The sequence below is a fragment of the Apodemus sylvaticus genome, chromosome 1 (assembly GCF_947179515.1).
Source record: "Apodemus sylvaticus chromosome 1, mApoSyl1.1, whole genome shotgun sequence".
Taxonomy (NCBI): domain Eukaryota; kingdom Metazoa; phylum Chordata; class Mammalia; order Rodentia; family Muridae; genus Apodemus; species Apodemus sylvaticus.
Genome location: NC_067472.1, coordinates 210,015,879 through 210,031,298, shown reverse-complemented (window position 1 = coordinate 210,031,298; position 15,420 = coordinate 210,015,879). Strand labels below are relative to the sequence as shown.

Sequence of the window (15,420 nt, the reverse complement as noted above, 5' to 3'; positions counted from 1 at the left end):
GGGGTCAGGTTTGGAGGCAGGGTACTTGCCTGGGGAGCGATGGAAACTACATTTCCCAGGATGCAATACGCGAGACGATGGGGGAGTTGAGCCAATGGAAATTCGGCATTTATTTTTATTTCTATTTTTTGGTTTGTGTGTGTGTGTGTGTGTGCACGGTCGCGCGCGTGCGGTTCGTGTGTCTGGAGCTGAACTTCCAGCGTGGTCTTCTTGGAGGTCGTTTAGCCGTTTCTGGGGTTTGTTGACCTAACTGGAAGCTCCGGCGAGGTGGGTCGTTAGGGTGGCAGAGCGCTTAGAGCTGCTCCACAGTACAGAGGCCCTGCGGAGGCCCAGCGACTCCGCCCACATGCTCCAAGCCAGGCCTAGGGAAGAGACCTTGGTGACCTTGCATCCTCTGCAGAATCCAATGGCTGTGACCACTCACAGGAACCTGGCCCAGGTAAGTGCTGCATCCTGCGGCTCTCACCCGAGCGCTAGAGCCCCGGGAGAGGCCCCACCATGATCCCGAAGCTCCTAGTTGGTGCCCCTGGCAGGAGGCACCTGTGTGCTGGGGTTTGTGAGTGTTGCAGAGATGACGCCTGGAAGGGCGGCTAGGCAGGGAAGATATGGAGTCCTGGTATCCAAGTGTTTGTAGAAGCAGTTGTGAGGTCGCTTTGCATCTGAGGAATTTGAGTTTAATTCTTCGGACACCGAGAGCCACTTGAGAATTGTGAACAGAGATCCTGTTCGGAAATAGTATTCTAAATTTTCCTGAAGTTACTCAGAGGAAGGACAAACAGGAGGAGGAGACATGAGGGGCAGGAGAGAGTAGTGCCACAGGTCTGGCAGCTCTCCGGTGAGGTTCAGAATTGTGGACCGCTGCATAGACAGAGTTGTAGTCATCCCAGACCTTCAAACCCCAAGGTGATCAGGGTCACTGTGTGACTGGAGCCTGTGAAGACGCCTGCGGCTGCTAGATTCTAACAGCCTCCTCCTTTTCCAGGGTTCCCTGACTTCAGAACCAGTTACAGAGCTTGGCCTGGTAAGTAGATCCTGCCTTCACCCTCGTGCCACCCATACAATTTTGGGGTTAGTGGTTCTTGGTCTGTATCTCAGTGCACCCTAGGAGCCCTGGGCATCGCAGGCTTGAACAGGTTAGGTACCTAACCCAGAGATGTATAGGCTGTGTGTTGTATGAAATTGTTGGCAAGCGTGAACAGAAGTGTAGAAGGTTGCGTCTCTCAAAGAAGTGTGTGCCAGTATGTGCCTATGCCTGAAGGGGAGACTGAGTTACTTAGGCATGTGCAGAATGATCTTCCTTCTCCTTGGAATAAAGACCAGTGAGTTGAAGGCGTCAGACCCCAAATTATAGGCATTACCTGGCTTCCACTGGTGATTGTTGGTGGGTGTCTTAGTTAGGGTTTTATTGCAGTGAAGAGACCCCATGACTCTGGCAACTCTGAGAAAGGAAACATTTAATTGGAGTTGGCTTATAGTTTCAGAGGTTTAGTCTGTTGTAGAAATATTTAATCTCAATCAGGGGCTTTGCACCGCCTTTGATAATTTGGTTCCTGGATAAAAGACAGACAACTTTTATTGTTATAATAAGGTCTAATCAGCACTAGAGCTGGGCAGATATCTATCCTCTGTGCTATTAGAATCTGTTTCTCCATCAATAACCCCAAGGTATAATTTGCCACCTTCCACCTGGGCAGCTCTTAACTTCGGTTTGCCAGCCCTCGTGGCTGTGTTTTCGGGATTCACCTACCCCATGGTGGCTTCCTCTTCTCTTCACCATCTTCTCTCTCTGTGTGTTTTTGCTCAGACCTCAAGCCTGAGAACCCCAAACCTGGCCTTTGTCTCTTCTGCCCAGCCATTGGCTGTCAGTATCTTTATTTAGTCAAGGAGCAAGGTCATGTTGTATGTCTGTGTGGGTTCCCTGTGGGCAGCCAGGCCGTGGGCGTCAGTGTTTAGCATCACGATACATAGTAAATGACCAAACCTCAACATTAGTTCATCAGTGTCCTGGTGGGAAGCATGGCAGTGTGCATGCAGGCATCATGCTGGAAGAGCTGACAGGTTTACATCGCCATCTGCAGGGAGCAAAAGGAGACTGTATGTTGGACATAGCTTGAGCATTGGAGACCTCAAAGCCCGCCCCCATGGTGACACACTTCCTCTAACAAGGCCACACCTCCTAACAGTGCTACTCCCTCAGGGTCAAGTATTCAAACACATGAGTCTATGGGGGGCAAACCTATTCAAAACACCACAGTGGGTGAGGTTGACCCAAAGAATTGCATCAGCTAGGATAGCATCATCACAGGGTTGGGGCTGCTTTGCAGTGGGGTCTGTGAGAGGTTGGGGAATTCCCTAAGAACTCTCTGGATCCTATGTGTTGAGTAACCAATGGGTAGGCCAGGGGGATGCTTTCAGTGTGTAGCTATGGTTATATGAGAACAAATATAGAGAAGTGTGTGGAACAAAAAGGTCTAAGTTTTCGAGGTGGAAGTGCAAATTGATGATCTCAAGGTCTTGACATAGTAATGAAAGTTGCACATCCTTGTTTGGTTATATATGGGATGAAGGGTGGGCAGGACTACTGGGCAGTTCTGCAGCAGCTCTTTGTGTCAGGGCCAGAATTAGATGCTGCCTATCATCCTTCTATGTATTGGTGCTGCACACGAGTAGTGAGCGAAAGTGAGAGCCCAGGGTAAGTGGTACTCAGGCCTGTATTTCCTCATGGGCAGATAGGATTAGATGGGAGATGGGCATGACATTGGAGTCTTTGGAAGGAAATGGATCATAAACTTTTTTCCCTGTCATTCAAGGCCATGTAATCCTGAGGGTGTGGCTGTGGGAATGTAATCATACAAGAAAAGTACAATTCAGAGTGCTGTGTGTGGGACTAGGGAGATGGTGCAGTGGGCAGAAGTGCTTGCTTTTCTTGGATGAGGGCCTGAGTTCAGATTTCCAGCACCTGGGCCCTGTGGACCCTGTCTGTAACCTCAGCACTGGGGTTGAGGGTCGGGAGCAGAGACAGGAAGATCCCTGGAGGTCACTGGCTAGCCAGTCTGGCTAATCTGGTGAGGTCCAGTTTTATTGAGAAGGCATATCTTACCAAATAAGGTAGCAAATAATTGAATATGACACCCAACATTGACCTCTTGGATGCACAAATGTGCAGAGGTAGGGTGAACTAATTGCCCCAGGAGCAGTAAGTTAGGAATCATAGGATAAAGAGGTGAGCCCATATTCCTTGGGTCTGGAAGATTTTTAGCGTCTTCAGGGTTATTGTCTGACAAGACAAAATTTAAGTTAGCCTATCTTCTCTCTAGCCATTTTTCTTCCTAACCAGTATCTGTGATAAGTCACAGCATTGATAAGAAGGGGGTAGTAGCCTTCATCCTAGGCCTTGAGGTTATATTTTATCTTTCTGTTTATCTTCCTGTGTTTCCATGGAAGGGTACAATATCGATGGGCAGAGAATGGGCCTCAGTGGGTGAGTGTCTCCTATGATATGGGACGGAGAATATAGAGAGCAAGAGATGTGTACTGGGGCAACAGAATTGGAGTGCTTCGAATTAGAGGGCTGAAAGAGAAGCTGATTATACGCTGAATTGTTTCCATTGTGATAGGATGTTTCCTTTGAGGATGTGGCCATTCACTTCTCCCAGGAAGAGTGGGTGCTCCTTGATAAGGCCCAGAGGCTCCTGTACTGCAGTGTGATGCTGGAAAACTTGGCACTTGTGGCATCTCTGGGTAAGGTCCTCGCATGGCTCCCAGTGTCCAGAGTGGCGTCTACCTTTATTTTTACCCAAGAGTGATTGCTATCTTAGGAGTCATAACAAATCTCAAACTTTCACTTCAGCATCCTATGCCTTGGTTTCTGCCTATTTTCTGTAGTTGTCATTTCTTTCTTCTTTTTTTCTTATTGGAGACAGTGTCTCTCTCTATATCCCCTGATGTTTTGGAACTCACAATGTAGACCAGGCTGGTCTTGAATTTACCAAGATCTGCCTTCCTCTGCCTCCCCAATGCTAGAATTAAAGGCATGCACCAGGCTTAGTTGTCATTTCTTTATGGCTGCTTTTGTGAAGAATTGCCAGTGTTGTCATATGCATTCTCTCTCTCTCTCTCTTTCTCTCTCTCTCTCTCTCTCTCTCTCTCTCTCTCTCTCTCTCTCTCTCTGAATATTTGCATTTCTCCATGTGTTTGGAGATGCAGGAAAGGTCTTGATTGTTTCGTAGAGTTGATAAGTCACGTTGTCTTAAAGGAGACCAGGCCTTGCAGTGGGCACCTAGGGAAGGGCATGTTCACCTGGTATCAGAAGACAGCAGAGTGCCCTCAGTGTTTTAGTAAGGGTACAACCCATATCTCACTTCTACCTTTACTCCACATTTAAAACTTTGGCATCTTGTAATTGCACCTGCAAGTTTTGGTTCTTGGCTACCTTGATGCTCTGTTGTGTTCTTAGTTTTTGTAACTGCCCACAGTTACATCAAACGGGTCACCTGGAAGGAAAGCTGGAGATGAAATACAATGGGTTTGTGAAACAAATAAGGAGCCAAGACAAGTTTTCTGATCAAGGCTCAATGTTTTAATGGGGGGGGGGGCTCCAAATATAAAGGCGGGGAAACCCTTCCCCCAAAGACTGGAACTGCAGAACCGGTTTGGTTGCTCAACAGGTGGCTAGTGTCTCAGGAAACTGCAGGTTCTTGAAGAACAATGGGCTAGACCTCCACCCTAGGTGGGAAGTAGTGGCGAGCACCGAGGTCTGAAATTCCCACTGGAAGGCTGGGGGGAGGGCACAATTCCTCCCTAATTATTAGTTTTAAGATGAGAAGGTAACAACCTGGTGGATAGTGGTAACAAGGGAGAGGAAGCATTGACCTGGCCCTCCTAAATCCTTTATGGTGTCTTTTGTGGAGGACAGTGGTTGTTATTCTAAGAAATGCCTTTAGACACCAACCTCTATGCAACCAGGTTTGCTTCACAGGGGTCTCAGAAGCAGAAAACATGGTCCTCCCCTTGCAGTGCTTTGCCGGGCACCTCCCACTGGTGCCCTTGCCCGCTTGTAAGCAGACATACATAGATCTGAGTTCTATGTAGCTCCAGTAGGATGTCCACTTACAGTGGGCTCATCAAGACCACGGTCTGCTAAGTCGAGTAGGATGATAATATACTTGTATAGGTTTTGATGCCAGGGAGTCGATTTGTTGCCAAACACCCTGCAAGTGTCTTTGAGCTTTTCCCTGATTATAGTGACTATTCATTGTAAATTTTAGAAGTAACACATCTATTGATACTTATCCTGGCATTTGAGATGACTTACTTCTAAACTCATGACCAGCTCTCCAATAATTTGAATGGTATAAAGAGCATCAACTTGTTATTATCAATGTTATTGACAGATCTATCCAGGTGTGGTTCAAAATACAGTTCAAACTTAAGATCTATGAAAGGTTAATAAGGCTATGTAGAACTTATGAAGGCATTAAAATCTGGCCTGCCTACTCCATACAAAATTATTATGGATTCAGAAGGTTGTGTTTTGCTTTGCATCCTGATAATTGTAAAACATTTATTGGCTAAGACATTGCTCTAAGCTTACCACAGGAGGACTTAAGCCTCTGTTCTCAAGTGGATTCAGATTAACTGGCAAAAGACAAATAACTTTACAGATAGTAGATCTTGGACAGTTTTATTTTGCTTCTACCATTGTAGCCAATAAACGTGTGAAAAAGTGGCAGCAGGCCTACACTGGCACAGCTCTTTTTAACTTTTATCACTCTTGAAATTATCTTAATTAAAAAATATGGGTAAAATGTTCTATAAATGTCTATTAAATCCATTTGGTCCATGACTTCTGTTAGTTCCACTGTGTCTCTGTTTAGTTGTGTTTCTCTGATCTGTCCATTGATGAGAGTGGGGTGTTGAAGTCACCCACAATTATTGTGTGAGGTGCAATGTATGCTTTGAGCTTTAGTAAAGTTTCTTTTACAAATGTGGGTGCCCTTGCAATTAGATCATAGATGTTCAGAATTGAGAGTTCTTCTTGGGAGATTTTTTCTTTGATGAGTATGAAGTGTCCTTCAGTATCTTTTTTGATGACTTTTGGCTGAAAGTCAAGTTTATCCAATATTAGAATGCCTATGCCAGCTTGTTTCCTGGGACCATTTGCTTGAAAAATTGTTTTCCAGTCTTTTACAATGAGGTAGTATTTGTCTTTGACACTGAGGTGCATTTCCTGTATGCAGAAAAATGCTGGGTCCTGTTTATGTATCTAGTCTATTAGTCCATGTCTTTTTATTGGGGAAATTGAGTCCATTGATGTTAAGAGATATTAAGGAATAGTGATTGTTGCTTCCTGTATGTTATTTTTATGTTTGTGTGGTTTTCTTCTTTTGGGTTTGTAGAAAGAAGATTACTTTCTTGCTTTTTCTAGGGTGTAGTTTCCCTTCTTATGTTGGCATTTCCATCTATTATCCTTTGTGGGGCTGGATTTGTAGAAAGATATTGTGCAAATCTGATTTTATCATGGAATATCTTGGTTTCTCTATAGTGATTGAGAGTTTTGCTGGGTATCATAGTCTGGGTTCACATTTGTGTTCTCTTTGGGTCTGTATGAGATCTGTACAGTATCTTCTAGCTTTCATGGTCTCTGGTGAGAAGTCTGGTGTAATTCTGATATGTCTGCCTTTATAAGTTACTTGCCCTTTTTCCCTTACTGCTTTTAATATTCTTTCTTTGTTTAGTGCATTTGGTGTTTTGATTATTATGTGATTGAAGGACTTTCTGTTCTGGTCCAGTCTTTTTGGAGTTCTGTAGGCTTCTTGTATATCCATGGGCATCTCTCTCTTTAGATTAGGGAAGTTTTCTTCTACAATGTTGTTGAAGATATTTACTAGCCCTTTAAGTTGTAAATCTTCACTCTCATCTATGCCTTTAATCCTTAGGTTTGACTTTCTCATTGTGTCCTGTATTTCCTAGATGCTTTGGGTTACAAGCTTTTTGCATTTTCTTTGAATGTCGAGTCAATGTTTTCTATGGAATCTTCAGCATCCGAGACTCTTTCTTCTATCTCTTGTATTCTGTTGTTGATGCTTGTGTCTCTGACTCCTGATTTCTTTCCAAGGTTTTCTATCCCTTTGTGATTTCTTTATTGTTGCTACTTCCATTTTTAGCCCCTGGATCCTTTTGTTCAGTTCCTTCACTTGTTTGTGTTTTCCTGAAATTCTTTAAGGGATTTTTGTGTTTCCTCTTTAAGGGCTTCTACTTGTTGACCCATGTTCTCCTGTATTTCTTTAAGGGAGTTGTTTATGTCCTTCTTGAAGTCATCTATCAGCATCATGAGATGAGATTTTAAATTCAACTCTTGCTTTTCTTGTGTGTTGGGGTATCCGGGACTTGCTGTGTTGAGAGAACTGGGTTCTGATGTTGCCTTGTGGCCTGGGTTTCTGTTGGTAGGGTTCTTGTGCTTGCTTTTCACCCTCTGGTTATTTCTCCTGTTAGTTGGTCTCACCTGACAGGCTGGTGCTTGTCCCTCCTGTGGGCCTGTAAGGCTGTGTCCCTACTCCTGGGAGACCAACTATCTCTGGCAGGGTCTGCGCACAGAAGGCTGTGGGGTGCCTGACATGCAAATGGTGACCAAAGACTCCTGTCCAGCTGCCCCACTAATCGTATGTCCTGTGTTCTCTTAGCTGTTCCCCTCCAGAGAGATATTGGAGAGAAAGTGGAGCACTTAACCTCCATGCTCAGAAATGGAGGCACTGCTGGGAGATCACTCTCTCCCTGTGGGCTGTGCACAGAAGGCTGTGGAGTGCCTGGCTCTCTGGGGCAAATGGCAACAAAAGGCCAAATCGATCCATTCTTATCTCCTTGTACAACGCTCAACTGCAAGTGGATCAAGGACCTGCAGATTATACCAGACTCACTGAAACTAAAAGAAAAGAAACTGGGGAAGACCCTTGAGGACATGGGCACAGGGGAACATTTCCTGAACAGAACACCAATAGCTTATGCTCTAAGATCAAGAATTGACAAATGGGACTTCATAAAATTACAAAGTTTCTGTAAGGCAAAGGACACTGTTAAAAGGACAAAACAGTAACCATCAAATTGGGAAAAGATTTTTACCAACCCCATATCCAACAGAGGGCTAATATCCAATATATACAAAGAACTAAAGAGGTTAAACTCCAGAGAAACAAATAACACTATTAAAAAATGGTATACAGAGCTAAACAGAGAATTTTCAACTGAGGAATATGGAATGGCTGAGAAGCACCTAAAGAAATGTTCAGCATCCTTAGTCATCAGGGAAATGCAAATCAAAACAACCATGAGATTTCACCTCACCTCAGTCAGAATGGCTAAGATCAAAAACTCAGGAGAAAGCAGGTGTTGACAAGGATGTGGAGAAAGAGGAACACTCCTCCACTGCTGGTGGGATTGCAAGATGGTACAACCACTCTGGAAATCAGTTTGGCGGTTCCTCAGGAAATTGGGCATAATACTACCAGAGGACCCTGCTATACCATATCTGGGCAAATACCCAGAAAATCCTTCAGCATGTAATAAGGACACATACTCTGCTATGATCATAGCAGACCTATTTACAATAGCCAGAAGCTGGAAAGAACCCAGATATCCCTCGACGGAGGAATGGATACAGAAAATGTGGTACATTTATACAATGGAGATCTACTCAGCTATTAATAACAGTGAATTTATGAAATTCTTAGGCAAATGGATGGAACTGAAAATATCCTGCGTGAGGTAACCCAATCACAAAAGAACACACATGGTATGCACTCACTGATAAGTGTATATTATCCCAGAAGCTTGGAATTCCCAAGACACAATTCACTGATCAAATGAAGCTCAAGAATAAGGAAGATCAAAGTATGGATACTCTGGTTCTTCTTAGAAGGGGGAACAAAATATCCACAGAAGGAGATACAGAGACAAAGGGTGGAGCAGAGTCTGAGGGAAAGACCATGCAGAGACTGCCCTACCTAGTGATCCATCCCATATACAGTTACCAAACCCAGACACTGTTATTGATGCCCACAAGTACTTGCTAACTGGAGCCGGATATAGCTGTTACCTGGGAGGCTCTGCTAGTGCATGACAAATACAGAGGGGGACACTCTCAGTCTGCCATTGAAGTGAGCACAGGGTCCCCAATGGAGGAGCTAGAGAAAGGACCCAAGTAGCTGAAGGGGTTTGCAGTGTTGTACGAGGAACAACAGTATGAGCCACCCAGTACTCCCAGAGATTCCAGGGACAAAAACCATCAACCAAAGAGTTCGCATGGAGAGACCCATGGATCCAGATACATAGGCAGCAGAGGATGGCCTTGTTGGACATCAAAGGGAGGAGAGGCCCTTGGTCCTGGGGAGACTTGATGCCACAGTGTAGGGGACTATCAGGACAGGGAAGCAGGAGGGTGGTTGATTGGGGAACAGTGGGAGGGGAGATGGGTTATGGGATTTTCGGGGGGGGGGGGGACCAGGAAAGGAGACAACATCTGAAATGTAATAAAGAATATATCTGATAAAAAATCCTTGATCACTATCTTCATCTGGGGACTTCAGCTCAGTGCAGACACATCCCCAATAGACGCATCCTGGTGAAGGCTGTTGGCTGAGGAATTGCTTGGAGAGCCTGCTGGTGTTTTCCTGCACCTTATTCCCATGTGTTTTGTCTGGTGTAATAAACCCATTCTGTATTTGAAAACAGCTCCCTTAGTATGTCTGCAACTCATTTGTTCTTAGAACATTCCAGTGCTTTCATTGCCTCTTCTCCATTATTTTTTCTGTGATAATCCCTTGTCTATGTAGCACAGGCTAATTTCAGACTTATCGGCCCCATTGTGGCAGATCCCCAAGTATTTAGAATGGTATGTTGTTGCTTTTTGTGTCTAGCTTACCTTTGTGATGTGCGTTTCCCTCTCTAGGATTATTTCATTAGCATGTCAACATGTATTTTTCTGATTTCAGGTTCCTGTACTGGAAAGGGGGGTGAAGACGTAAATTGTGTGCATAAAGTGCCTGCAGAAGGGGTGGTGTGTGAGACAAGGCCATCTCCTGAGGAGAGTCATCTTGAGATACGTGCTTCAGCTTTAGAAGACGTTTTACCTCAGACTGAGTTCCTGAGCACATACCCCGTGCAGACATTGTGCTTGAGCAGAACAGGTTCCAGTTTTAATGAAGAGAATAACTGTCGCTGGAGGAGTGACAGTGGAGTAAAGTCCTATGAAGGGGATCCTCACAGGACTTCCTCTGTGCCAAGCTGCAGATCCCATGTGTTGACCAGGCCATTCATCTGTGGGAAGGATGGGGAGGAGGCCGTGTCCTCCACAGGCTGTGGTCAACAGCAGGCTGCTTGCAGTAGTGAACAGCCCTCCACAGCCTGTCTTCAGCAGCAGGCCACTTGTAGAAGCGAACAGCTTTACAGCAGTGGTGAGTATGGGGAAGTGCTTTTGAATGGAGAGAGGCATTGTAAGGATGGGGAATGCCAAAAAGGTTCAAGCTGCAAACATGCCCCTGCTCAGTGTCCCAGTACCTCCTCTGAGAAAAGGCCGGCTGAGAATAGCAAGTATGAGAAAGCCTTCTCCTGCAATTACAGACGTGCTCAGCACCAGGACAGTCACTCCGGACAGAGGACCCATGAGCACTGTCAACATGAGAAGTCCTTCAGCAAAAAGTGCCGTCTCAATACACGAGACAGAATTCATCCTCAAGAAAGGCCCTATAAATGTACGGAATGTGGAAAAGCCTTTATCTATAAATCTGAACTCATTTACCATCAGAGACATCACACTGGTAGAGTACATTATGAGTGTGTGGAATGTAGAAAATCCTTCACGTACAAATCCAATCTCACCGAACACCAGAGAATCCACACTGGAGAAAGGCCTTATCAATGCGAACAATGTGGAAAATCCTTCAGACAAAACTCTAGCCTCTTTAGACATCACAGAATTCATACTGGAGAAAGGCCGTACGAGTGCTATGAATGTGGGAAATCCTTTAGACAGATCTTTAATCTCATCAGACACAGGCGAGTCCACACTGAAGAAATGCCTCACCAATGTGGTGATTGTGGGAAAGCCTTTAGCTGCAAAACTGAACTCACTCAACACGAGCGAATTCACAGTGGAGAAAAGCCGTATGAATGTAGTGATTGTGGAAAATACTTCAGGCAGTTCCCCAACCTCATTCGACACCGGAGAGTGCACACGGGTGACAGGCCTTATAAGTGCAGTGAATGTGAGAAATCCTTCAGTCGCAAATTCATCCTCATCCAGCACCAAAGAGTTCACACTGGAGAAAGGCCTCACAAATGTGGGGAATGTGACGCATCCTTCACCCGAAAATCTGACCTCTTCCAGCACCAGAGAATCCACAGTGGCATGCGACCTTATGAGTGTGAAGAATGTGGGAAGTCATTCAGACAATGTTCTAGCCTCATTCAGCACCGGAGAGTTCATACCGGAGAGAAGCCTTATGAGTGTGTTGAATGTGGGAAAGCCTTTAGTCAGAGTGCTAGCCTCATTCAACACCAGAGACTGCACACTGGAGAAAAACCTTACGAGTGTAGTGAATGTGGGAAGTCCTTTAGCCAGAGTGCTAGCCTGATTCAACACCAGAGAAGCCACAGTGGAGAAAAGCCTTATGAATGTAGTGAATGTGGCAAACCTTTCACCCATAAGTCTGACCTGATTCAGCACCAAAGGGTTCATACCGGAGAAAGACCTTATGAGTGCCATGACTGTGAGAAATCCTTTAGCCGTAGATCGAATCTTGTCAGACACCAGCGAGTTCACACCTAAGAAGACTCTTTATCATGTACGAATTGTGCTGCTAAGGGTGTTCTTTATTGTGTCTAGGGGAGGCGTACACAGGTGGAAAGTGCATAAAGATTTATGCCTGCCCCCGATTGGACAGAGGTTGGAAGTGTGCAGCCTTGTGAGTTTTGCCTTTACAAGCAGCTGACTAATACTTTGTGGCCATTCTCTGGGAATCCCAGGTATGGATCTGGCCGGTGTACATCATCCTGACCAGTATTTAATACTTCTTTCAGATTCGGCTCAAAAGTAGAAAAGTGCTGTTTAACAGGTGTAGTAACACTGGAGAAGACTCACAGCCCTCTCTGAGTTCAGAGATTATTTATCTGGGCTTCAGAAGTGGAAGTTATTTCAAATATGTGGGAAACTTTGAGAAGACTCATTACAGTTTTTAGATGCCCAGGGCCATGTCCTGATTTATGTCATTCGCAGTATCTGTGATAGAAACCCTGTCTCTCTTACCACTTGGAAGATTATGAGTCTGATTATCCCTGCTAAGTGCTTAGAGGTACAGACCTCTCTGCTCTGCTCTGGCTTTAGCCTTGAAGACCCTTTTCCTTTTTAGGGCAGTAATATTATTTAGAAAGTGTGGTCTGAGTTGTACTTTCAACTTTTCTAGGAAAGATAACCTTGTTCAGGACAGGTTTTGTTCTCACACTGCTCTGATTATTTCCAGGCTGGAACTCACCAACTTGTGAAATACTTGCTGCACATTACTCTGGCCTAACTTTTATAAGGGAGTTTGTTTATGCTCCTTTGATCTGGAAGGTTCTGTGCATTCTGTGGCATGACTTGTCAGGTGACCTGTGATGTCAGCATGGAGGGTGGACCAATTCCATAGATATCTCCACTTTGTTTTAGAAGGTATGGTAGAGCTGCAGGAAGCAGCTGCGTGGAGTATTAGTCTAATTTTCATGGCTGCTCCTGCCCTCACAGGAAAGACTGTTGGGTTTTGGGTTCCTGACTTACTGAAGGTACTATGATTTTGGGGAGGCAAGAAGTCTTCATGAAGAGGAGTGTTATGCCAACCCCAGGTATTCCCGCGCCGCCTGAACAATTGGATTCACTTTCCACCGGGATGTCACATAATTCCTAGCGTTGTTGAAGGTAATCTCTTCAGCAAGGTTTGCAATGGAGCCATTTGCTATGTGTGAAGCAGTGCACAGGGTAGTGATTGGGACAGGGACTGAGTTAATGGATATGAAAATAATCCTGCATTTCTTTATTGTGCGTATGTGTGGCTTGGCGTACACGGACTGTGGTTCACGTGTGGCGGTCAGAAGGCAGCTTTTGGAGCTGATTCTAGTCTACCATGTGGGCTCTGTGATTGGATCGAGGTCATCAGGCTCTTGGCAAATGTTTTAACCTGCTGAGCTGTCTCTCTGACCCTGGAACGTGCTTCTGCTAAAACTTCACCCATAGATGTTCCAGTGATTTTGTGTGAGTTGACAAATACACAAGATCTTTATAGCTATTTCCTGTGGCTGTGAGCTTTTGTCAGAGAAAACACTGAGATGATTTTTGTGGATTCCTCTGTCCCTCTGGCTCTGGCATTGGCAGAGCCGTACAGTCAGAAAAACAAGGGGAGGAAGGTGATTTTGTGAGGTGGGGTATAATTCTGACTTGTCATTTGAAGGGCAGTAACTTTTGTTACTTACCAAGATTGTCTGTCAGTAGAGCTGTGACTCTCAGATTCTCAGAAGACAGATGACAGAATCCACACCAGGTTGTGAAAAGTTTTGAGAACAGCAGGATATCTAGGTATACTGTTTTGTGCTACTTTTTACAGCATTATTTATGTATCGTCTGGATGATTGATACTTCAAGGGCATAGCATGGCACTGTGGCATATGCCTACAGTTCCAATTTCTAGAAAAGGCTGAGGAATGAGGAGTCCATGAGCCCAGGAGTTTGTGGCTCAGTGGGGGCAACATAGCATGACTCTATCTAAAAACAACAGGTCAATTTGGTAAAGTCTTGAAATCATTACAGTTATGAAAATGAATTTGCCTCTCATCTGTATATTTACAACATGCCCCTTTATATTTTCTACCTCTCCTGGAAACCAGTGATTTTTGTTTTTAATTTAAACTTTATTTTTAGATGTATGGGTATTTTCTCTGCATGAATATGTATGTACCTAGTGCTTGGGGAGGCCAGAAGAGGGAGAAGAATCTCCTGGCACTGGAGTTACAGATAGCTGTGGGCAACCATGTGGGTACTGGGAACTGAGTCCATGTTTCTAGTGGTCTTAACTGCTAAGCCATCTCTTTAGACCCTGCTTTGTCTTAAACAACAGATTAGTTTACATCATTTAGAATTTTAAATTATTGCCATCAAAACATATATGCATATATATATATGTTCTATAATTATTTGAAGATTCAACAGTGATGCTCATATAAAAGTTGTTACTGTTGCTGAATAGTGTTTTGTATGTATCAACTACTGCTTGTTTATCTATTAATTTATTTAGAATTTTTTGTAGACTTTTCATATGACAACTAAAGCTGCTGTGAATATGTCAGAGTCTTTATATAGCTATGCATTTTAAGCACCTTGTGTTAATGACCCAAATTGTAATACAGGAGTTACAGGTGAACATTTTAAGGACAGTTTAGGCAATGCCAGCTGTGATGCTTGCCCCGTCTTGCATTCTCACCAGCAGAACATAACAGTGGCTGTTCCTCTCCACTCTGGCATATTCATCATGTAAGATATTGCCCCACTTGGTGAGTCTACTGTGGCATTTCACTGTGTGTTTAATTGTATTTCCTTAAGAATTCAAAATAAAACACTTTTTTTCATGTGCTTAATTGCTGCTTATATATCTTTAAAAAATGACTATTCATGTATTTTCTTATTTTCCTTCAGTGAAAATATTATTATTATTATTATTCATTATGTTAAGACCATGTCTCTCTATGTAGTCCTGGCTATTCTGGAGTGTGATATGTGTACTGGGTTGGACTAGAACTCTCAGAGATTCTCCTGCCTCTGCCTCCGTTTCCCAAGTGCTGAAATTAAAGCCTCGTGACACCAAGCCAAGCCCAGATCCAGATAGGACAGTGTAACACAACAAAGATACACAGGATTTTGCTCATGGTTTAGCATTACGAATGGTATTTTGTCATGTAGAACAATTGCTTTTGAATACTGGAAAAAATTTTCTTTAAAGTTTTTGTTATATGTACAGTGAAATGCCTATGTTGACCATAGATAAGTTTAACATACATTTTAAACAGGCCACCCATCGGTTTCTTAAGTTAAAACTATATAAAGCTCAGGTTTGTGGCCTCTCCCAGTTTCCTTCTGTCAGTTCTGCTGAGATGTCCATGCAGTCTGGGAGAGTGTGTAGTAACAACTTTTTATGACTTCTGTTTCCAGCATATTGACTGAATTGCTGCAGATGGCCCCAAGATACAGGTATTAATTAAACATAGTGATTAGGAGTGGTAGATATTAAAACAATTGTGATATAATTTATTAGACCTGTGTACCTTTAAAACATTTTTTGTTGTCTTTACATGTCTATATCCCCAAAGCAAGTGTCCTTCCTGCTCTTTTAATATAGGTTTTTCAGT

At 43.9% G+C, this 15,420-nt stretch overlaps 2 protein-coding genes across 2 annotated transcripts in view; both read left to right on the top strand.

Moving 5' to 3' along the window:
- LOC127676343 (zinc finger protein 551-like) overlaps positions 1-14,675 on the top strand; it is a 174,599-nt gene extending 159,924 nt beyond the window's left edge. The window contains exon 5 of the mRNA XM_052172280.1: positions 13,797-14,675. The gene's annotated coding sequence lies outside the window, so the exon portion shown is untranslated. The remainder of the gene's footprint in view (positions 1-13,796) is intronic.
- On the top strand, positions 233-13,799 carry LOC127676344 (zinc finger protein 551-like). The gene is made up of 4 exons (XM_052172281.1): positions 233-439; positions 983-1,021; positions 3,618-3,741; positions 9,987-13,799. Exons 1-4 carry the CDS (start codon positions 347-349, stop codon positions 11,819-11,821), a joined length of 2,091 nt encoding a protein of 696 aa, XP_052028241.1. The 5' UTR covers positions 233-346; the 3' UTR covers positions 11,822-13,799.
- Positions 14,676-15,420: the final 745 nt, after the last annotated feature.